The 23,778-nt window shown below is 39.4% G+C and overlaps 1 protein-coding gene and 1 long non-coding RNA gene across 2 annotated transcripts; one reads left to right on the top strand and one right to left on the bottom strand.

Annotated features, from left to right (window-relative positions):
- Positions 1–3,383: 3,383 nt before the first annotated feature.
- cnpy1 (canopy FGF signaling regulator 1) lies at positions 3,384–20,989 on the bottom strand. Its single transcript, XM_042074606.1, has 6 exons — positions 20,782–20,989; positions 18,491–18,599; positions 11,458–11,573; positions 5,926–6,135; positions 5,010–5,106; positions 3,384–4,111 (listed from the first exon to the last, which is right to left on the bottom strand). The coding sequence occupies exons 2-6, from the start codon at positions 18,588–18,590 to the stop codon at positions 4,071–4,073; spliced, it is 564 nt and encodes a 187-aa protein (XP_041930540.1). The 5' UTR covers positions 18,591–18,599; positions 20,782–20,989; the 3' UTR covers positions 3,384–4,070.
- Positions 20,176–22,349, top strand: LOC121694859. Its single transcript, XR_006025924.1, has 3 exons — positions 20,176–20,301; positions 20,986–21,167; positions 21,680–22,349. It is a non-coding gene; the product is annotated as an uncharacterized LOC121694859 (long non-coding RNA).
- Positions 22,350–23,778: the final 1,429 nt, after the last annotated feature.

Here is a 23,778-nt window from a genome sequence, read left to right as displayed (position 1 = left end):
AAATAGTTTATCAACCGTCTAAAGAGTATTTGGTGTCAAATCATAGCTTAAATAGGCTACAATACGCAATCAGATAGTGATCAAAACTCTTGTAGTCTCGAAAAATTAAGGACGAACATGTGGCAATAAAGTTACCTGAAAGCTTGTGCGTTTTTTAAGTCACAATTGAAAATATCCCACAAAAGCCATGCTATCTGAAGATCATCCCCAGCATTGACCTGCTCTTCAATGCCAGAAAAGCTCATCTGCATTTCTATTCTGGCTCAGCTTGTATGTGGAAGTAACGCCCAACGGTCACTGACTTGATGAGGCTTTCGGGGAAGAGAAAGGCCGGTGCCGCTCAGACGCGCAGCGTGGCTCCTGAATGGAGTCTGTGGCCGGGAGACCCCGTTGAAGGTCAAAGCCTTGTGTGACAGCTGCAGGTGCTTCGCTTCCTTCAGTCCTCTATCTGCACACCTCCGAATTCAGTCCGGGTGTGTTGCATTACACTTTGGCGACCCATTTCCCCCTCTGATCCATGGCAAAAGTGCCACGAGACAGAACCCTATGACGCACGGACATACAGACGAACGAAGAGTTGTTACCGTCAACTACGCGGCAAAAAAAGTTGGTTTAAGGGATAAAATATGGGTGTAGAAGTGAGGTACATGTAATTCAATTTCATGCCATTTGTAAAGTTACAAAAATGCCAATAATGAGTTAATAGAGGTTGTAGAATGACATATGCCAGAGCAGAATTTTCACATGTTTTCAGATGGACAACCAAAGGACATTTCAACATTTTCAGCAAAGACTTGTTAGAATGCACAGAACTTGAGTACATTGTAAGAACATTTAGCAAATATTTGTTAAAATGTTTTAAAGAACACCTGTTGGAGAGTCCAACTGGTCCATTTAACTTTTGCAAAACAATAGGCCAAAGGCCAGTCACATGGAAACAAAATACATCAAGTAGGCCTACTGATGGTCCTTGTATGCTTGTCATACAAAAGGCCCCTCCTGTCCCCTACCCCACTGAGTTATTTATCCATAGTTTCTAAATGCTTCCTATCAAACTTGAATATGCAATTAAGTGCTGGGGCTTTGTGGCGGAAATATAATTAAGCCAGTGAAAGATAGAGAAGGTGAAGAATGGAGATGACATCAGGCCAATTTCACACTTGGCACTCGGATGGCCAAGCCAAAGCCAGGCTCTTGCCACGCAACACAGATCAAAGCACACTACCACTGCTGAAAAGGCAAAAGGGGACTTAAGTATGCTAATCTCCAGGACAAATATATTTTAATCTTGTTAAAATACAAGTTAATGCTACATCTCTGTGGCTGAACTTTGCAGAGTAAGGGGACAGGATTCACTTTTCCATCACATTTCTCAATGAGAGAAGAGGGCCTCCTTTTTCCATTGAGATCAAGTTTAGTTTTCTTTCAGAGAAAAAAAAATGGTTCGTCATCCAGTTTACATACTGTGCCTGAAGGCTCTGTTTTCACTGAGGGCAAACAGACTTGGAGTGGTCATTCCAGAAACATATTGCAGATGCACCTAGAACCAACACATGGGAAAGGAGAAGTCCAGCTTGGCTCATCATTTGGAGGTCTCGCCAATGGCACCGTGGCAACCCCTGATGTGTCAAGTAGCAGCTCAGACTACACACTTGGATAGTATAGGGATGGCCTGCTGCACTGAGAACATTCTTCAGGGTAGCTCATCAACAGTCAATAAAGTTTGAAAGTGACAAATCACACTTAAGAAGTTGTTGTTGCATCAGCTGCAGGTGAAAGATGGTGTTAATGTGTCAATATTAAAGTTCCTCCATCAATACTAAGACAATTAATTAATTACTTTTGTAATGAGTACTGACAGTAATTTTCATTGACAGGTTTACATGCATCTCTCTCACACACTCTCTCCCTCTCTCTCTCACACACACAAAGTACATAAAGCAGCTCAATGAAAGTTTTCAAGAGATGCATTGAGAGAAAATGTTAGGCCTGTTGAGGTCTGTGATCAAAAAAAAGGAGATTGTATACAATTGTCTTTTACCTGGAGATTCCATTCCTGTAATAAACAGATTAAAAAGAAAAGGAAATTCACTACAGTGTATGTTAATGTTAACCAAGTAATACTGAGTGAAATGCAATAAACAATATTAGGTTCTTCTTGCTCACTTCTGCCAGCCGTGTAGACTTGACCACAATAGGAATCCACCCACCCTCACCCCCCTCAGTCTAGTGTGTGCATGAAAACTAACTGGCAGACTGGGATGTCAGTCTCATTGGAAGTCCCCTGATTGGCTAGTGCAGCTGGCACAGACTGGACTCTTAGCAATAGATTATACATCCCAGGCTCCTCCCCTTTCTCAGGACATTTCCTGTGAAGGGGGGGGGGGGGGGGGGGTTGTAGTCAGATGGTAAAATACTGCTCAGAGTATATTTACTGTATAGATTAAATTCACCTTGCAAAGCTTGTATCACACAAACGTAAATTTAATTTGTATCATTGTCCCTTTAAATCAAACTGTATACTTATTGAGCCACTGCAAATGTGAACATAAGTTTTTAGTGTAATGATCTCTATGGCACACTACACACTGCAGGCACAATGGTCTTTAAAACAACCTTGTCATCTTAAAAGATCCTCAGTAATTCTTTACATAAACTGTAGCCTATAGGCTGTGCAAAACTCAACAAGCAGATCAGCATTTGATAGAAGTTTGGAGAAGAGTGAGAGGGCGGTCTGTTACCCTTCAGTGATTTGTCTGACACACTCATCCAGCATCTAGGGGAACGCCTGATGCAAGACCATCATGGCGTCGCCGGTAAAACTCCTAAGCCCTGCAGAACCAGGATGTCGTCCCAGCTCAGCGCATGCGCACTCCTGTATCTTAAGAGAAGGCTGCGATGTCGGGCCTCATGCTTAACTGGCAGCCATGTTCAAAGACAAACAAGGACAGGCATGGGAGAGCTCACTAGCTAGTCCATGCTCAGGTTAAATACACTTGTTCAGCATTTTGGGAGAAAACATTTTGTTCCATGCATTTGCAACAGACACCACTCAGAAAAAAACCAAAATGATTCAATGTATGTATTGTAAACACATTAATGTCATACTTTGTTTTGAAAGTTTGACCTCACAAAAATAATAATAAATAAAAACATTAAATGGGGGATTTCTATCTTAGTAGTCTTCAAACAGTGAACACAACATCTAAGATAAGTGTAACATGTAGCAAGATCAGTACATATTTTAATGATGACCCCAGATTTTCAAAATAATTTGAGTTCGGAAACAAGAATTCAGGCCAAAAATATTTAACTGGCCTTTGCCATTGCAATACAGTTACAGTATATGCATTGAAGTACTTATTCGAACAAATGTGACACCATTTCAAATTGTTTTTTTTTTGCGGTTTCGTTTCCATAGAGCATTGACATAACCGGAAAGACAAATTTATGTACAGTACAAAAACATAACCTGATAAATGTTAATTTGTGTGTCCACACTAAGAGACCAGTGCTCAGTTTTTCTCAGAAGGCTTCCAACATCATTATTATTGTACGGTGGCTTCATCAGCAATGCAATAATAGAAGCCAGAGTAAAAAATAAGCAAAGGGAATAGGACACTGCACTGATTAAAGAAATGTATGTCATTTCAAGTCAGTCACATTATTAAATTAAAATGCTAATAGTGCAATATGTAATCATGGTCCAAAAATATATTTTGTACTAATTACAGAGCAAATGTGTGGCGATTTTAACTAGTTTTGATGGCCTTTGACAGGCTGCTGTAAACCACACCAAACAAAACCAATTAGGAGCCAGTGAACATAATTTACTTCAGTATTACTAACAGCCACTTAATTTAAGGCACAATATTCATTTCCATGTACCACAGAGATGCACATGACTGAAAAAAAAAATAGGGAGTACTTTAAAACAACTTTTATTTATAAAATTACAAAACATGTTCATATAATGTTTTCCACCAAATCACTGTGTTTCACCCAGAATTAGTAAACGTCTGCAATATTGTACCTCAGGTCACAGCTTGGGTATTGTTCTCCAGCCAATGTTACAACTCTGAACGCTGGCCTTGGCTCCCTTTACAATGGCCTAGACATGAAAATGATAATGAAAACACTATTAACAAACTCATCTAAAACCAAATGTTAAATTATAACTAAAACAAGGATGTCTTATATCAACCATGAAATTGTAGAGGAATATGCATGAGATCCATGTTTTAAATGGCAAAAATTTGGAAACAATACATTTTGAGTAGAACATTTTCATTCAAAGTGTAAAACTGAGAACAAATATCGCAATTCAGCTACACCATCATTACGTCTACCATCTCCATTTCTGAAAAATGATGGTCCATTACTGGAAAAGGGAAGCACCAAATGTGAGAATGGAACCATCCTCCACGATACATTATTTAATCTGATCAACCTTCATATAATGCCATGTTTTGCCTAATTTAATTGCGAAACACTACGTAAAGTGTCAACAAACTTACATAGGTCTACCAAAATGGTATGACAATTTATTCCAAACTATAGCAACTATACATGTATATGTGGCAAACCTTTGAGACATACGGAACAAAAATAACATGATCAATGTATTTCCATGCCAATACTTTAAATTCATGCACACAATGTGCGAGGTCAGTGTGGGTTGTAAAGTGCTCTGCTTTTTGTTTTGATTAAAAGCATTGCACAAATTAGTGTGTGAATATATAGGCCTACTGATTAGCACAATAGTGGCTACAAACTTAATAGACATGGTCTCCAAGAGACCTGAAGATACACCAGAATTCCTGACAACAATTACCACAATATGGTGGATGCAAACAGACCCGTACAAGAGAAAGTGCAAGTGTGAGGGTGTGTGTGATAGCGCGGAAGAGGGAGAGGAAGAGAGAGAGAGAGAGAGAGAGAGAGAGAGAGAGAGAGAGAGAGAGAGAGAGAGAGAGAGAGAGAACACAAGCCACACCATAAACCAGTACCTGATATTTCGCCACACAACTTGTCGGCTACGTGTTCTGATTCATGGCCAAAAAGAGAGATGATATCATCTTCTAGCTCTTCCACAATGGTCTCACACTATGAGCAAACCAACAACATGTCGGTTACGCACTTGAATTGGGTACAGCAGAACAGGTAACATATACACAGCATAGGTTAACATCTAACGAAGCACAGAGTGGGCTCTGCTCCATGCTGTGAGGCAGCCATTTTTTCCCCTCTACTTGTTTAACATGGCAGTGCTGCCATCTTGAAACACCTACACATCGACAGCATTGGAGAAAAATCTCCTTCGTGGTGTCACACAACCTCATCAATAAACAAACATATAGCATTTTCGATCCAGACTGCATATACAAAATGCATGTTTAACATTTGAAAATGTAATGTTTAGCTTAATGTAAAGTAGTATTTCTTTGCAGGACAACATGATTTGAAATGGTGGCATGGAAAAATATGCTGCCCGTTGTTCCTATAAAATGGCCCAATGATGGGCATGAGTAAATATTGAATTCAATGAACTTGAATGTAAAAGTAGTAAAAAGATATTTGTTGCTATTTCAATGGAACTGATCCATAGTTGCCAAATACTGGCTAATTTGTAGTAGTAATCATAGCAATAATCAATATGCATAGCAATATCCATTACCAAATAAGAAAATAAGAAATTATTTGTTGTTTTACAGTTAGTACATATTTAAGCAGGAAAAGAAACATATAAAATGCAAACCATTTCCTTTTCCAATAATATGCAATATTTGTGCTAATATTATAACTTATTGGGGGGGGGGGGGGGGGGGGGCATACAATTGTAGATAACATATGAAAAACTCCTGAGGACTTAGATTAAACATGATGTACTGAACTTGTGAAAGAAATTTAAATAAAAATACTTACAGCAAATTTGAGAGCATTGGAACCCTCTGGGCCATCAAACTTAAAATTGTTAAAATCGGGGAAATCCCCACCGCTGTTGCTCCTTGGGGCAAATCTTTTATAGCTCTTTTCCTTGGTGTCTGGATCCACATAGAGAGCGTAATCACTCATGCTGTTGCACACTCCTTCCAGCAGTTCTGTTAACTGAGTTTCTGACCTAGCAAAAGGAACCTATTAAATAATGAAAATCAGATTAAGTAATATTTCACTTCAGATGTTGTCGAAAAAAAAAAAAAAAAAGAAAAAGAAAAAAGTAGTTTGACAAGCCAATCTTCCTTCTTCCCGCCTCTTCTTTTCCCCCCATGAAATTATTCTATATGGTCATGCATCCAGGTCATACAACCGACCTTTTCCTTCCGTTCCCATCTCAAAACACATCCTCTCTGGCACAGCTATGACATTTTAACCTGTAGCACTAAAGTTAGGCAAAGTGTAGCCCTATGTCTTGGAAACAAGACAAAACCCACACTGTGGCGTCTAGACAGGTCAAGGTGCAACCTGCTCCCACCCTTTGGCCTCCCCCGGAAGGAGAACGGGGAAAGGGGGCCGGGAGGGCGGAGAGAGTGAATGGAGAGGCGAGCGGGGGGTAAGGAGCAGGGAGGGGAGCGGTGTCACCAGCAGCCAAGTGCAGGGTAAACACTTAACTCTCATCCTTTGGTACTCCTTTTGGCAGCCCATCACCTCCACCCTTCGCTGATCAAAGCAGGAAGTTTTTCCTTGTCAAGCCCGGTCAAAGGGCGCCAGGAGGGAAAGAAGTGGGGAGGGCTGTGGGGTATTGGGAAGAGGGAGAGCGAGAGACAGAGGGAGGGAGGGGGAGAGAGAGAGAGAGAGAGAGAGAGAGAGAGAGAGGGCCAGATTGCAGATGAGCTGGATTTCTTGCAATGTAGATGTATATCCCTGACCCCATTGTCCCTTTTCAGACTCAGTATGGGACCTTCCGGTCCCCTCTGATTACATTATGGTGCACGTTTTTTTTTTTTTTTTTTGCTCTCTCACTCTCCCTTTTTTCTCTCTTGTGAATCTCTCTGACACAAAGAGGTTTCCATGGCTCTCTGCCATCTGGTCACAAGTAAGATAAAAGGTCTAAAGAAAGAAGAGCAAGCAACACACACACACTTTTTAATTAAAGGGTTAAAAAACAATAGCCAGAGAGATAAGACAGTGGTCAACCATGAAGCACAGCTGGTACACTAAGTAAAAGGATCCCACCTAATCCAACACAAGCATAATAATACAAAAAAATTAAACATGTTCACACCCCCCCCCGCACCCCCAGTGGCTTAAAAGCAGATGCATAGAAAATAGCGCATTCATAAACACTCTGGCACATTCTTTATCAGGTTTTTGATCAAACATTCATTAAATGCATATTCATAACTCTATGTGGTGTTCTGATTCAGAAGCAGGAAACAGTGAACCCTGTTAAATTGATCATACAAAAGAAAAAAAGAATCAGGTATAAAATCAAATCTTCCCCTGCTGGATTTTGCAAAAGGGTGGCTTCAATGTTGCATCCTTATCACACAATCCCGAAAATTCTGGGGAATTTAATTCCTTGCTGCAACAGTCGGAGGGTTTTGAATAGAACCTGTCAATAAAGAATTTCCACAGGAATAAAGGGGAGGGGGTAGCCAGTCCCGGAAGAGAAAAGGCTTCTCAGGGATGCCATCCTCCACTGAATCACAGTGGAAAGCCAGCCATCATTGTAGGATTGGCAGAAAGGCCTTTCAGCTTATTGTGACAATAATTTAAAAGCCTCACACCATTGGAAAGACAAATCAAGACCACAAAAAATGATGAGCCTTCCCAAGAGCAACAAAATGAGTCATACTACTTGCAAAACTTAAACAAACTGAGACAATCTCAATCCATAATTGTCTGAAAACACTACAAAACCATCAGGATATCATTTCTGAATCACAACATAATTCTATAGTGGAAAGAGGTCACATAATGTGTATGTGTATACCATATAGACCATTCTGTACTTAACTGACAAGGACAGCAACTAAGACAGAGTCCCTGCAGGCTGAGAGATTTGAGAGAGAGAGATTTGAGAGAGAGATTTGAGAGAGAGAGATTTGAGAGAGAGAGAGAGAGAGAGATTTGAGAGAGAGAGAGAGAGAGATTTGAGAGAGAGAGATTTGAGAGAGAGAGAGAGAGAGAGATTTGAGAGAGAGAGAGAGAGATTTGAGAGAGAGAGAGAGAGAGAGAGAGAGAGAGAGAGAGAGAGAGAGAGAGAGAGAGAGAGAGAGATTTGAGAGAGAGAGAGAGATTTGAGAGAGATTTGAGAGAGAGAGATTTGAGAGAGAGAGATTTGAGAGAGATTTGAGAGAGAGAGAGAGAGAGAGAGAGAGAGAGAGAGAGAGAGAGAGAGAGAGAGAGAGTTTTAAGCAGGACTCAAATCAGTGTGTGAAACCAACAACTGACATAACACCTGGTACTCTGGAAGGCACTTATTGTACATCATGTCTGTAATACAGCCTCACAGAATAACCCTCAACTGGAAAACAAGAATTATAAACCAAATAAAATTCTAAAAGTAGGCTCAAAAGATGATACAATGAGCAAAGTCTTGATGGGCAGAGACTGTAAGCTCAATAATGTCATTATTGGTGTCTATTTTATGTTATGATCTGCTACTCTAGGAATAGACAGGAGTAAAGTCAAGTTTAAAGTAACCCTAAAATTATAATATTAGTTACATTACATGCTATGATCACCAATAGAACAAATTGAATTTCTGAAGCTTTCAGAATGTACCTCATCCCCTCATTTGTTAACACATAAAATTCAAGGGATATCCCATCCCCATACAAATGTTCATGGCCTTCTTCATACGAAACATTACTCAGTAAAAAGCTAGATGTTACATCTTAAGGGCCGTGGAGAATGAGGAAAGAACTGCGTAAATGCCTATTCATTAGATACCTATAACAATCAAAATAGGATTAACCCCTGTGATCAATGGAGGACTCTCGTCACTCCCAGGATACCAGGGGTCAGGCACTGCCTTTCACAGGGACCTGACCTTTCCCCAGCAGTACATTGATAGCGTGAAGACACAGTACTGTGTCAGTTTTCTCCGAGTTACAATTTGCTGGGAGATTTGTAGGAACCGGTGATCATTTACAAGGTCATTGACACTGGTGTGTCTTTATGAAGATGTATAGGCTGATGGTATGAGGTTGATCAATTTACCAATAAGGCACAAGAGGCCATGATGCATCAGGAATATGGTGACAATTGAAAGGTGAAGCTGAGCATCTCCTTGGACTGTGAGCATGCCCATGGCTAATTGGGCTTCTTCACTACAACACAATGTTACTGGTGTACAGGGGCACACAGCCACCAGAAGGCTACATGAAATAACAAACTCCTAAGGCATTCCACTAAACACATTCAGCTCTGCATGCTAGTATTCATGTACTAGAAAATGTGATGGCTATTTCCATTCAATAGCTATTGCCTGATTTTGTTTTGGATTATTTAAATTATTTGCTTTATAAAAACCTAAAGCAATGGCATCAAAAATGCGAATAGAAATACAATTTAATTAAAAGAACACATCAAAGTAAATGAAATGCGAAACAGAAAATATGAAATTGAAAACTCCAATGAAATGGCACAAACACCACCCAAAGGTACATTTCTGGTCTTGAAATTGAAAATGTGCCGTCACATCAAGTAAATAAGCACTTAGAGATCTCACCTGTTTCTCCTAAGCAACCCGTAGGAGAAAGGCGGCAAGAATAGATAAGATCAGATAGAGATAAAAAAAAATTGAGTATTTTGAGATCTAGCATCTTAGGGTCTATTTTTGGGTGATACTGAGTGGAAATTTTCGTTTGGGACCAAAACGACGTCAATCGGTGCAGTTTTGAGTTAAGACCGGAATATGTATTTACAACTGAGTAGTATATAGCATAGCCTTTGGGGAAAACTTTGCTATATCAAAGTAAATTTCTCATTTAAGTGAGTTGGGAAATTCTTATTTGCTGTCTACCCCAGAGTTAGATAAGAGGATACACACCCTTCTTTTCTCTTTGCATGCAATTACCCAGCCTGACATTGTTAGTATATCTTAATTCTCTGTAAGTAGGTTAGACCAGTTAGCCTATAGCTCCCTCTTAGCTATAGGCCAGCTATAGGCTAACTGGTCTAACCCACCTCCAGGTGCTTCCTATTTGACCACAAAAAACTAATGTAGCTGGATGTCTTCCCAACACAGAAGGAAACTACTATGGTATCATTACAGCAGGACACACAGCAACAATAAAGTAACAATTACAACAATGAAGATTTTACGAACGCACCAGTTGTGAAAAATAACGTAGCATAGTAGTGAATTACATTCACAGTAATTGCTTGTGGTGCCAGTAGGGCTGAGGTATTCAAAATGCTGAGCTTGTTAAGAACGTCAGCATTACACAACAATGACAATACAGGCGAATCAATAACCAGCAATACTTTCACGCCACCTTTTGGCATCATCTCAGCTCGCTTGGAACTTTGACTATAGGTTCCAGTTTTTCCGAATAGAAAATAAAAAAGAGGATAGAGCTGAGGCGAATTGAACATGTACCTTTAAGTGGAAAACTGGCATTTTACCCATTCTTTACAATTACAGATAATCTCTCCATGTTGAATGCATAAATGCTCAAAACTGCACCGACTAACCCAAACTAAAATGTACACTCGTGATCCACAAATACTCTTAGACCGGAGTTGCCCTTTAAGTTGAACTTAAATTGGACTTGGCCTCTTTTGGAAGGCTAGTTTGCAGCTGAGAGGGTCCCTTAGGAGAAACAGGTGAGATTTAATTTCAAATTTTGCTTTCCTATGCAATAACTGTCGGTTAGCAAGTATGCATATTGTCTCATAATGGAATGTCTATAATGGAGTATTTCAGCATCTCCACCAGCCATATTCGTGTGCACAGGCAACAATACAGACACACGTGCAGATGAACTGCATCAAGGTCATTTCTGTTACCCTTCATAGGTTCAATGATCAATTCAATAAAAATACACTTTGGACATGCATGATCACTGACATTAATCATTGAATCTTTTGTAGTGTACAAATGTCATATTGAATTACACAAAACTGAATTGACTGTGTGTGTGTGTGTGTGTGTGTGTGTGTGTGTGTGTGTGTGTGTGTGTGTGTGCGGTGTCTGCTTTACACATTCTGTGAAACTGGCAGTTCAATATGTGCAAAAGCTCAAGGGTAGATGACTTAAAATTAAGATGTGTTCATGTGCAGCTAAACATTGCATTGCATTTTGAACCTCGCTCTCTCTGGCAACACTAATATTACATAAAGCAGAAACCTCATCTCATTATACTATGTAGTGAAGTATTTGTAATGCATAGCAGAAACACATAATAGTGCCTGAAGGAAAATAGGTTGTTTGCTAACAGTCACAACATTTGTAAGCATAAACACTAAACACATTCATGCCTTATTCAGTTTGACTTTGAGACAAACCTTCTTATCAGTGAGACTACCATCAGGTTTCAGTCTAAATCCACCCACGTCGATGGTCCTCTTAGGATCAGTCTGACTAATTGAATAGTTCAGCTCGTCAGCAATTGCCATGCAGGCTGTAGGGAAAAAAAAAAAATCTATTAACAACAAGCAACAAATCTGGACATAAACAGAGCTCCATGCAGCAAGACATTGACGGTAAGTCATCAATCGACAACAGACAAAAATCAACAAAAATCATAGTCAATGAAACTACCACAATGTATCAGTTGGCATAAAAGTGGCCTGCTGCAACAGTATTATCACCCATGATGGCAGTCATGGTCTCAGCATAATGGATGGATCCTGTTTGAATACTAGTTGTACAACTTGAAGACCAGCTGCATTGTTGAGCAACAGTCAGTATAAAAATGTAGATGAAGCTTGTAGTATCACACTAGAGAACTGATGGAATCTATTCTTTACAGTACATTGTTATTGGAGTTAGAGTTAGCCAGCTAGACGTAACAATTTCAAAGAGTTAGCCAGCTAGACGTAACAATTTCAAAGAGTTTCACTTGAGACAAGAAAATGACTTGGTCACCTTACACACTAAAATATTACTGAAATACAAGTACCTAACCAAAATGAACCAAAACCGAAGCCACAAGCACGATGGCCTTTTGTTAAGGCCCCATATCAACCGTGGGGTCCAGCTGGGTGCTGAATAGTGCAATTACACACATCAGGAGGAGAGTCGGCATGCATAGATGGCTTGGGTGACTGCCAACGGCACTGTGAATGACACTCGACTCCAACATGCACAATAAGACATGTCTAGTCAATCCCAGTGTATGAGACTTTAACAGACATACCGACATATTAGATATTTGTTCAAGAAAGGAACTGAAAACAAATCTACATTATACCTATTTGTAAGACAAGTCTCTTACTTACTAATTCTTACTTTGCTTATTACATTTATGCTTACAGTTGCAAGAAGCCTTCGGAATTACCTGCAATGTGAACAAACACAATATGTTTTCACTTATCACACAACTGCATTTATATTGTTCATTTTCAATACAGAACTCATACATTCACAATGTCAGTTGGAAAAAGTACAAAAAAGAACAGAAGTCGCTTTTTTTTTTTTTTCCCCCCCCCCCGTCATCTACTTCCTGAAATTTTGGTCAACGATACCCGGGACACCGAAACACCGAGGCACATGAAATTTGGTGAGTATGTAGCCCCACTAGACTTTTATGGAAAAATTTCGTTTGGTCCCCGGGGGCCACTACACTCCCCCGCGCTGAGCCCCCGAAATCCAAAAAAAAAATGTTTTTCCTAAATAACTACCTGAACCGTGGCACTGAGGAGGAAGAATTTTTTATGGTATGTTGGTCTCAAGGGCCCACATCAACCTGGCCCATAATCACTCATTTGTGATTTGCACCCCCCCGGTAAAAAATGTAGGGTTGCAAAATTCCGGGAATTTTCTAAGTTGGAAACTTTCCATGAGAATTAACGGGAATATATGGGAATTAACGGGAATAAACGGGAATTAATGGGAATAGACTGGGAATTTTTAATATGGCAAGTTAGTCTATAACAGGGAACTCAAATGTAGTGGACAAAACCCTATCTTGCAGTCTAATATTAGTAAAAACAACCTGATTTAATGCAATTTCAGTCGAATTTCTACCCTGCACATATGTCAATCACATGCTCACAGCAATCGGCATAGGCTGCTAGACATAAAGGAAACCTATGGTGCGTTTATATGCATGGGGGAAAAATGTTCCAACCAATCAGATTTTGTTGTTGAGTGGTGTGGTGTGGTGTGGTGTGGTGTGGTGTATCTTGGGCAGTTCAGTGTTGCTAGTTTAGCACTCTAGTAAACCATAGGCAGAGAATGGGATTCCCGCTAGCATGCTAGCTAGCTTTGTATGTTAGGCTAAGCAAAAATACGAACATACAAATCATATTGCTTAATACGAAACAAAATGTTAATGTTTGTATATGAAACAGTTTGTATGAATTACCCAAAATTTCCAGTTAATTCCCGTAAATTCCCATAATTTCCTTTAATTCCATGATGGTTTCCAATTTGGAATATTGGAATTCCCCAGCTTAACTTCCCATGGTAAGTTTCCGGAAAGTTTCCAGAAATTTACCGGAAATTTTCCGCCCCTTTGCAACCCTAAAAAAAATGCAATATCATTCTGCTTTAATCGCCCCGATCTTCAGTTAAGATGTTCAGAACTGCACCAAATTTGATGTGTATGATTAACCTGGCATTCCCTGGGGGTATGCCAAGTTTCGTAGAATTTCATCCATGGGGGGGGGGGGGGGGGGGGGGTCTAAAAAAAATTAAGTTATGTGTACATTTAGTGACTGTATACTCATTGGCCTGTAGATGGCGGTGCACACATATACACACGCATACACACATAGGCACGCACATACTATCGGTATCGGCAATTAGAACGGCCAATACATAATTACAAATTCAGTATGATTACTGTGTCAATAAGTGTGGTCCCCAAACTTTTTCTTCCGAGGGCCAGCTCACTATGCCTGGCTCTAAGAGAGGGCCAGAGACTCGGAGTATATCAACCATAAATAGCTTAGTGCTGTGAACAGCAGCAGTCTACCTTAGTTGAATATTCCATTACATTTAATCATAGGCTACTGCAATTTAATACCATTGCTAGCTGTGTTTATGTTGCCACCATGCCATATCAGTGTAAAATGTAGCTCAAATGAAATAATACTAATAAAAAGACTGTTTGTTTCTTTGCATACATAGCAAGTTGTGAACAAGCAATATCCTACAAATAATTTAAAGTTATCAAACTAGGCAGTTTTATGAAGTGCTGGCAAACACATCTGAAATGACCACCATTCTAACTTTCACTCACCTGATGAGAACTCTGTATGAACATTTGAACGTGTGAATAAAAATTAGAAATAGTTATTCCATAAATATGACTTGAATAGAAGTTAGTTAGTTATTAACAAATAATTGATAAACGTTTAGAATACTTTGAGCATTGATGCAGTCAGCATAGGCCTCTTACATTGTTTGCAGGTAGGCCTACATTTCATTCCATTTTTGATGGCAAACGCGAAACAGCGCCAAAACCACCAGTGGACATAAGGAGTATTACATGTGTACTGTTAAGACTCGCCATAGAGAATGAATGGGGAAATTACGGAGGTTATAGTTTGACGATGTACTCCCGTGCGGGCCAGATGCTATATACCACGGACATGTTTTGGGGGGCCACCCAAAATGAGTTGGCGGGCCGTAGTTTGGGGACCACTGCTGTAAGGCGTAAGCCATTGGTTTCCAAAGGAGATTTTATTTGTGTCGCCAGCATAGCCTATTGACAATTTATGTTGTAAATATGCCTACCTTATACCTGTAGCTTAGGGAAGCTAACAGCTTTCTATTGGGATCTAGTTTGTTAACAGTCACGGTTTTGTCATAACTCCCTGATGCATTTTTGCATTTAGAATAGCCAGAGATATCTCAATCGGAAAATTAAACAATATCGGGCGCCTACCATGGACTAGGCTGGGTGAACCCAGCCTGATCTGCCGGCGATTTATTTTTTGATTTCTTAAAAGATTGAGCTTGGTCTGGTGAAAGCCAGACTAGCCATGGACCTCAGTTACACAATGCAAGGGAACATGAATCAGCCTATATTTGCACGAACAATAACAAACAACAGCTCTTCAACTTCGCCCTGTTAAAATGTGTATGAACAGTCTAGCGACGCATTTCATGAAGGCTCATTTGGACATGTCAGTTATTTGCACCACTGGTTAGATGTAAAACTGCATTTCGTTTCAGACTACTGGTAGGCTACTTAATTTGTGCATTGACAATAAAGTATCACATGAACTAAAGATGACCAAAATCTTATGTAGAAGAAGAAACATTCACAAAAAATCCATCCATCCAAAAATGACCTTTCTTTTTGATAGCTGTTGAAAACGGCATGGCACTGACAGAGATGTTTTGTTTTTTTTATTAATACATAAATAAATAAATAAATAAATAAATAAATAAATAAAAAAAAATATATATATAACATTATGCTGATACCTTCTGCTTTTCCCAAATACAATGTAGCCTACAGGTGTAAGTGACCTTTCATCAATCCAGTTGCAATGGATGAACTGTGATGAACTGCCCTACTTGTGATTGTTTAGAGATTTTAAAGGTTTTATAACAATGCTACAACTTTTTTGGCTATTCTACAATCTATTCACCTTTGCAGCGCCAGTAGGCTACTTTCTGTGCAGCTACACACACACACACACACACACACACACACAAGACATGCCAAACAAGCATACACAAAAGTTTCAAGAGTGGGGGATGGAGTAAAAGATGGAGACAAATTGATTAGTGTGATTTATTTTCATGGAACGGATGTACAGGACTAAGCGACGGTCATATCTTGTACCGCTATGCGGTACATCTAGTTATTATAAGTTTATTTATTAACTAAACCAGTTAAAAAATAAAAGTACAAATAAACACTTAAACATTTAGAGTTTGATGAAAAACATCTTCTAATGAGTAAGAACCATGCCTCACAAAAAAGTGATGTTGGAAAGCAAAAAGGTTGATCTGCATGAACTTCCGCTCATTTCTGTTCACACAAAGAACGAGAGCGATAACAACAAAAGTCTTGCTCATATGAATGACGGCATCCACACATAAACTACAACGATAACGACACGAAGAATGAGGTGTACCCATTAAGCCCAAAATCTGAGGTCAGTTATTTTTCATACATACTGACATAGTTTATTAACATAATTACTTGTTAAAATGTAAGATTAATCTCTCATTTGAAAATACATTCATTTATTAGTGCATATTTCATCATGTAAAAACAAATATTTTATGAATAAAGTGAAAAGTCTGGCATCGGCTTAATTGGTACCATTTAAGCCCACGACAAAAATTATCAAAATATAAAACATATTATGTTCAAAGTAGTAAAAATACCAAATATTTATTCAATAACATGTCTTACATTTAACAAGTATAAACATTTGATGTTTGGCTTGCTTTTGCCAACTTATGAAGTCAGTGGGGTAAAAGAACATCAAAGTCACAGGATTACAGTGAAAATGTATCAAACTTTATAATTTCATTGAAACACATGAGATGGGCTTAAATGGAAAATGCTGGGCTTGAATGGTTCTACATTGACTACCAGGGAAATAAAAATATGTTCACACCAAAATGAATAAAGCTATGCCTGTGGAGCCTAAATATGCTGTAAATTTGCCATAGTTATCCCTCTTTTGCCAAATTTTCAGAATTATCAAGGTTTTCTCATTCAATGTTAGCTTGCGCTAGCTGCTTTTTGAGTCACTGTGCCATTTAAGCAAACCTTGAAAAAAAGGCATTTTTTAAAAAAATATTTAGCCCACACCAAACCACACACATTTACTGTGTCTTAATTTAGATTGATGTAAAATAAATCAGAAAACATTTAGTATACTTATTTTTTTTAATCCTTCTGCGATGTATCGATCAGTATGGCTATATTAACCTTGTGATTAGCTCGCTTCGCTAACTAGCAAAACTCATCTTTCCAGATGTAACCAAACAGTAAAAATTGACAAAAATAGTAACTCTAAAACGTAAAACTTTTAAAAGGCTCTTAGCATTATCTTACACTATACTTTGCTTTTGTTGTAAAGCACATTGAATCACCCCTGTGTGTGAAATGCGCTTAGCAGGACACCACTGAGGATGCACTGCTCTCCAAAAAACATGGCTGTACACTGGAAGTTTACCAAAGAGCAGCATGACATTCCACAATGCTAGAAACACATAGCACTGTATGGCACAAAAAGGGCACCATGAAAACTTCAAAAGTGAAAACACTGAGGCTTCAACAGAGCCAGACATGGCTGAACTAGGCAAACAAAAATTGCTGCTGAATTTTGTGTAGGTGTTATTAACAGTTACCAGGAGTGCTTGGTTGGGATCATTACTGCCAAATCAGTTATTCATTCGAGGGGCGACGCGGAAACTCCAGGCTCTTCTGCTATCGTCATCGTTTTAAACCTGCCAATAGCGCACTAGGTGGATAAGCCAGTTTGTGATTGGCCCCCGCAAAAGTGTAAAAAATGTGTTGAAGCAGGAGAAAGATGTACCAGCCTGAGCTGCAGGGCGGAATAGAAACCGCCATCAGATCAGGCTGGGTTCACCCAGCCTAGTTCACACCAGGAATAATAACTATAAAGATAACTGCAACTATAGTTTTAAGGGCCGTTCATGGAACGATAACTATAAAGATAACTATAACTTTAACAATAAAAGCGTCCACGCTGCATTGAGAATTAAACTTAACTTTTGATCTAACAATTACATAGATACCCTACATAGACCAAACAGTCTAAAAATGCAACAATTAATTGGAGCCAGAGAGGGCATAGTCTAGTCTAGTTTGCACAACAGAGATGTGTTATCACTATAAAGTGAATCAGGAAGAGTGACCTCATCTGGAGAAAGAGTAAACTTATGGGGGTCATCAAAGAGGCAGTGTGTTTTCCTTTTATATTTGACCTGTAAGCATAATGTTGCTGTGTGGCAATAAAAAAAAACATTACACATACACAAGCTATGTACCTATTCCTACTATGAATAAAATGTTTTCAGTTTTCCTCTCATTAAGTCATGAACACACACATGGACAGACATAACTAGCAGAATGGGCTTTCAAAATTGTTAGATTTGCCATGTTAATATGCATTCATGATGCACTGTAAATGAACAATCCTTCATTTCACAGAAGTCTTGGCAAAACTCCTCTGCATTTAATAGTTAATTTCTGGCAGCAGTTGGAGTGCAAATAGGGTTCCAATCTTTTTAACGCAACAATCCCGCAAGGATTTACGTGTTTTTCTCTCCTAAATGCACTCAGTCTCCTTTTCAGCTATTCCCATTTTCATTTTGGCCTCTCGCATACTTTTCTGAACAAGTGTGATTTGCCAGCAAACACAAGTGTCTTACCTGAACAATACAGCATCTCATCCTTCTTCCCCTCTGTTGTCTTCAACAACCCAGACAGCAGCAGCAGAACAAGGCCAGCCTGAATAATCCATGGGCTCATCTTATCTTACTGTGGGGAAAGAGGATATGGTATGAGGCTTGGAGTAGTCTGGACACATCAACATTTAAATGCACCATTAGTACCTAGAAAAACATGTTGTATAAGCTCAATTATCAAGTACTAGCCTAATGGTATTTGTTTTGTTTCTGAAAAAATGTATAGGCACTGGCTGACCAGATGTCCTTTTACGATGAAGACTCAGTACATAACAGAAAAAAATATGGCCATCACACGTTTTGCAATCACATGGTTTACCATCAAGTCAACTGAATGTGATCAGATAACTGTTTGTTCCTTACAATCTCAAACATATTCAAATTTGTGGAATGACTATGCCAACAGTTAAATTACTCTGTAAAGAGTATGGAAATATATGGAAAATGTTGGCAAACGTTCAGGCAACATACCGTACATTGTAACAATCATGATGCACTTTACAGACAGTGTTTACAAGAACACTTTAAAAATATAGCAACAACAACACAAGTAGCTTTCAACTATGTTATCCATCTATATCAGTCTTGCAAGATCAAAATAACTTTCTTTTTACTGAGCAAGCAATCTGCAATCATGTGACTAGTCTGCTTTCACCACTGGGAATAAAGGGGACAAATGGATGCCATAACTAAATCTAGAAAATGAATGAACAGACACTGGCCTGTTCATGCCATTCAGACTGCCTGAACACATCAAATATCCGCCTCCACATAAAACAGACAAGTAGTTCCAGTTCTGTACTATGTAGGATGCATGTGGTGCTTGCAAGTCTCATTCTCTCTATAACACAATGCTACCACAGGATGAACTAGCATAGGCTACAGCCCGTTAATTGTCCATGATAAGAAATAGAACTAATTAAATGATAAAGCTGCAGGCGGTCAAACTATACCCTATTCCTGGGCATAATAAATATGAGTCATGTACGCTTATGTTTGGCTTTAGCCTTATGGTCAGACAGGGTTCATTGAACCAGTAATTCCAGCAAAATTCTCTCCAGAAGTTGAAATAGACATGGGAATTTTAAGACAAAATCAACCAGAAAACTCCCATCAAAATAATGTCATAGTATCAACTGTTTTCAGAATGGGGTTGAATCTCAGTACCCTGGCTCTCAATTGAAACAGGCCTGGTAGCCATAAAACACTTCAAAGATGACAGAAGATGATGAAGAAAGTGCATCTGTGCAGTGGTATAGTCTACGTGATACCCAGGACTATGCAGTAATACCCACATCAAAAGCATTACCATCTCGGTATACCCACTTAAAACAGGCAAGGCTAGGTATTAACATTTGGTGTGGATGCTCACAGTATACCCAATACAGCTAACTAGACTACACCACTGTGTGTGTCTGTGCAAGAGTTCAGAGTGGCTAAGACCTAAATGCTTCAGAAAAATTCCACAGAACTGGCCTACTTTTTATGTCACAATAAGTTTCACAGCTTGAACAAACAGAAAAGAAGATGCATAGGCCTAACACTTGTGCCTAACATATGTGATGGTAAAATTGATTCATGCGTCCCTTTCCACAGGTGTATAAAATCAAGATAGATTATCTAGATGAGCTAGATTAGCAATGCAGACGGCATGGTGCTTGATTAATAGGCCCTACCTCTGGAAAGGGACCTGATGAAACCCATGAATAGCCTGGAGTGGACTATTCTGGCCTATTTGTGTAGGCCTGCCATCCAGACGTAGCCGGACAGATACGGTATTAATTCTTTAAAGATCTGTATTTTGTATAACAAGGTTTCAACATTTTCACAAACAGCCCACAAGCCAGTTCTGCCAACATGTTTGCAAAACGTAACATTACAGAAGTTTTATGAAGTTGTATGACCAGAACGGGGTTGATTTAAATGTGTAGCCTAAATGTATGCGCTGGAGTAGCCATTTAGGCCTATAAGCTCGATTCTTGGGAAAGTAAGTTGACTGCTCTCCCGCGTGCTCAAGAGCAATGTGCACCTGCTAAACACACAGGTAGGTTGTGTACGGGTGCACTGCTCGGAAAAGGATTTTGAAAGAGTCTTAACTGAAATCAGAGAATATGCCAGGCCTATAGCTGTTCGGCAATATTGAAAACGTTTTCTAACATTTTAAAATATAATTTCCAAAACCGAATGCGCCAGCCTTCTCTGTCCCAGCACGACAGAAAGGTTGGTTGCCTATATTGCCAAAGTGGTTGTCTTACCTGTACGAATAGCTTTGACAGACACAACGGCAAGGAAACTTTTGGCGTTGACTATGTCGTCACGAATTCAAACTGCACGAATTCTTGTGGATGATTATATGTAGAAACGGATGTGGTTTGTCTCCTTTACAAGTTGCAGTCGAAGCTAGGATCGCTATCGACGCGAATAATGTTTTCACACACATATAACTGATCTCTCCACAGACGTGCAGGGCTGAAGGGCTGCCACGACAAGCAAAAATGAACGGGAGTGACAACTATGTAAGCCAATGATGTATGCGCAGAAACACATGCGTCCAATGAAATCACTAAAGGAATGTCCATCCAACCCCCCGGAAGAAAATATGGCGAAACATCACCGAGAGTGTAGAAGACAATGCACCCAGGTTAGGATAGCCTACTTTATTGCTGTTGTCTGAACTTTAACTAGAATGGCTGCTGGTCCGGTGTTCTGCATTCTGCCACACTAGCAAATATATAAGAAAACACATCTGACTTAATTGACAAGTAGCCTATGCATACAAACCATTGGAGGTACACACATGACTGCATTATTGTCAGTCATTTTCTCTTCAATTTTCAAATGATAAACTTTATAGCCTACAAGATTCTGTAGCCCAAACAAACAAATTATGCATCAAGCTATGAGTAGTTTCTATGGAAAATCAGACATGATTAATTCATATCTTGTAATAGCCTATGCTGACTAGCACAGCAATTAAAATAAGTGGATACACTTATTATTTATTTCCAAAGCACTATTTCAGACCCAGCTTGTAAATTTGCTGATTACATACTTGACTGACATTCTCAGACACCAGCCCCTCTAAATGCAGTCCATCACACCATTGCAGGATGATGACTAATCTGCATGCTGGTTTATCTCATCATCTCACAGAGCCATTCTGTCAAGCAGCCATTCTGCAGAAGAGGCGGTGGAAAGGCATGCTGTGGTTGAATCATTTCCCCAACTGGGCTACTTTTGTGGTTGTTCTTCATTTCTAAATGACGGTATTATTTTTATATTTTTATAAAGAATTAATCAAAAATCATCTCGCCATATTGATATAATTGCTGACCCATGTCCATCTTAAGTGACTTACTTCACAATAAATCTTTCTCAAATGCTCACATTTTTACCATGTTTCCAAAATGCTGTTGAAATCTCAGATGCTATGCATATAATCACCAGTTCTCCTTGATGTAGCCTGCATAATCTGTAGTAATTGGCTTTGAATAATAAAGTGTGGGTGAGTAGAAAAGTGTGATTCAGTTTGGTAAAGTTACCAAAATGCCATACAATCTATGTGAAATAGCGTTACAGTTTATCCATTTCAGAAATAGTTTATCCACCTCTTATTAGAGTTTATCCACCTCAAAAGAGTTTATTCACACATTCAAAAATCACACTGTATCCACATTCACAATATAGGCTACACTCATCAACACTCTAGGAACCATTTAATTGGACAATAACCTCCACCGTCATCAAACATGTTCTGAATGCCTTCAGAAAATCCAATACCGTATGGCGCTGTACACCTCACCGAGATCACAAAATTCATAGTTTACCCACTTCTTTTTTTACCACTACATGCGTCAGTGTAGTTATCTGCTCTGGATTGCCAGGTTAGCATTAATTAGGGTCTGATTCAGTGGTCCATGTAAGACGTGATGACCAACCTAGTTAGAGCAGCTGGTGGATATTTGAAACCATGCTGTTTCTCCTGTGATGTGATGTGTATATGTAAATAAATCTTTGATCCTGATTTTTCTACCATTGCCTTACTAGGTCATTCATCTGTGATATCAAAATCATGTTCATGTGTTAAGCTGTTAAAATGCATATATGTTATATGTTCACTGTCAGTGTTGTAAACATATATGAATGTCAGTGTGACCTGCCTAACATCTGTATTGGCACTCTCTGGGAGTATATGGGACAGGGGAGTCATAAATCCATCCTTAATAAATGACTTTCCCTAGGGGTTGTGCGGTGTATGGGAGCCGAAATGTGCCTTTGAACCTGAGGTCTGTGTTCGCCATTCATCTAGGCTAGCTAATCACTGAGGTATTCAGTCAAAGGTCCTGGACTTAAAACAATACATTTAGCACACCAGCTCTTGGAGGCTACATTCCCAGAAGATTCCCAGCCCTGTTGATTCCACCACATACGTCCTTGTAGCACACCAGAAACAAGAGGGATCTGCAACCACCGCCTACAGCACTGCCTGCAAGAGGATCTGCCTCCATCACAACTGCATCAACGATCAATAGCCCAGAAGCCTTCTGCATCAATTGTGCCGCCAGAGAGCCCATCGCATCTTCACTGCCACCAGCCAGAAGGGCTACTGAGAGCCCGGGGGTCTCCTACATCATCGCCACTGGTCAGAGAGGCCACGACATTGCCATGACAGCCCTGGAGTCCTCTGCATCGTTGCTGCAAGTGGAGACAGTGTGCCGTACACCTCGAAGGCTCCTCCTGGATGCCCGACTGTCTTTTGAGTCAACGTGGTCTTCAGAATGGGCAGCTCATATTCTGTTTATATATTTACAGTAGGTAATTTAAAAACGGTTTGAACTGAAAAACTACTTTAGCAGCTTTAATAAATTACCCCCCAGAATGGTGTAGGCTGGGGCATGGAACTTGCCTTTAAACCTACATCTCTAGCCTCTACCAACCCAAAAGGAAATGAGATTAAACCACCGATTTAGCGTTTTACTATTAGGGCATTATTTTGCTATTAATGGATAATGGTGTTTTAGCGCTTGGGGATATGGGCTTCTGGAACTTTGGAAGGCTTAGTTTGATTTCAATGCATGCCACCTATCTGGCCTAGTTCATGAAAATGAGGTGGCCCAAGACAAACAAACAAGATAAACATGACCAATTTGAATAATCAAATTATTATTTGATCAAGTCTTAGGGTCTACTTGGTGTTTGAAGCAACTTACAGCCTTCATAACACATGCTCAAGTAGATTAACTGGTGGTGAG

This window comes from Alosa sapidissima, chromosome 1, assembly GCF_018492685.1.
Source record: "Alosa sapidissima isolate fAloSap1 chromosome 1, fAloSap1.pri, whole genome shotgun sequence".
In the NCBI taxonomy this organism is placed as follows: domain Eukaryota; kingdom Metazoa; phylum Chordata; class Actinopteri; order Clupeiformes; family Clupeidae; genus Alosa; species Alosa sapidissima.
This window is presented reverse-complemented; position numbering and strand designations above follow the sequence as displayed.

Excerpts from the sequence above, each read along its gene's own strand:
- cnpy1 (XM_042074606.1), bottom strand. The coding sequence starts at position 18,590 with ATGAGCCCATGGATTATTCAGGCTGGCCTTGTTCTGCTGCTGCTGTCT. Across the intron at positions 6,136-11,457 it reads GTAGTCTCACTGATAAGAAG|GTTCCTTTTGCTAGGTCAGA; the intron begins GTTTGTCTCAAA and ends ATTATTTAATAG. Across the intron at positions 5,107-5,925 it reads CCAATGCTCTCAAATTTGCT|TGTGAGACCATTGTGGAAGA; the intron begins GTAAGTATTTTT and ends GTTTGCTCATAG.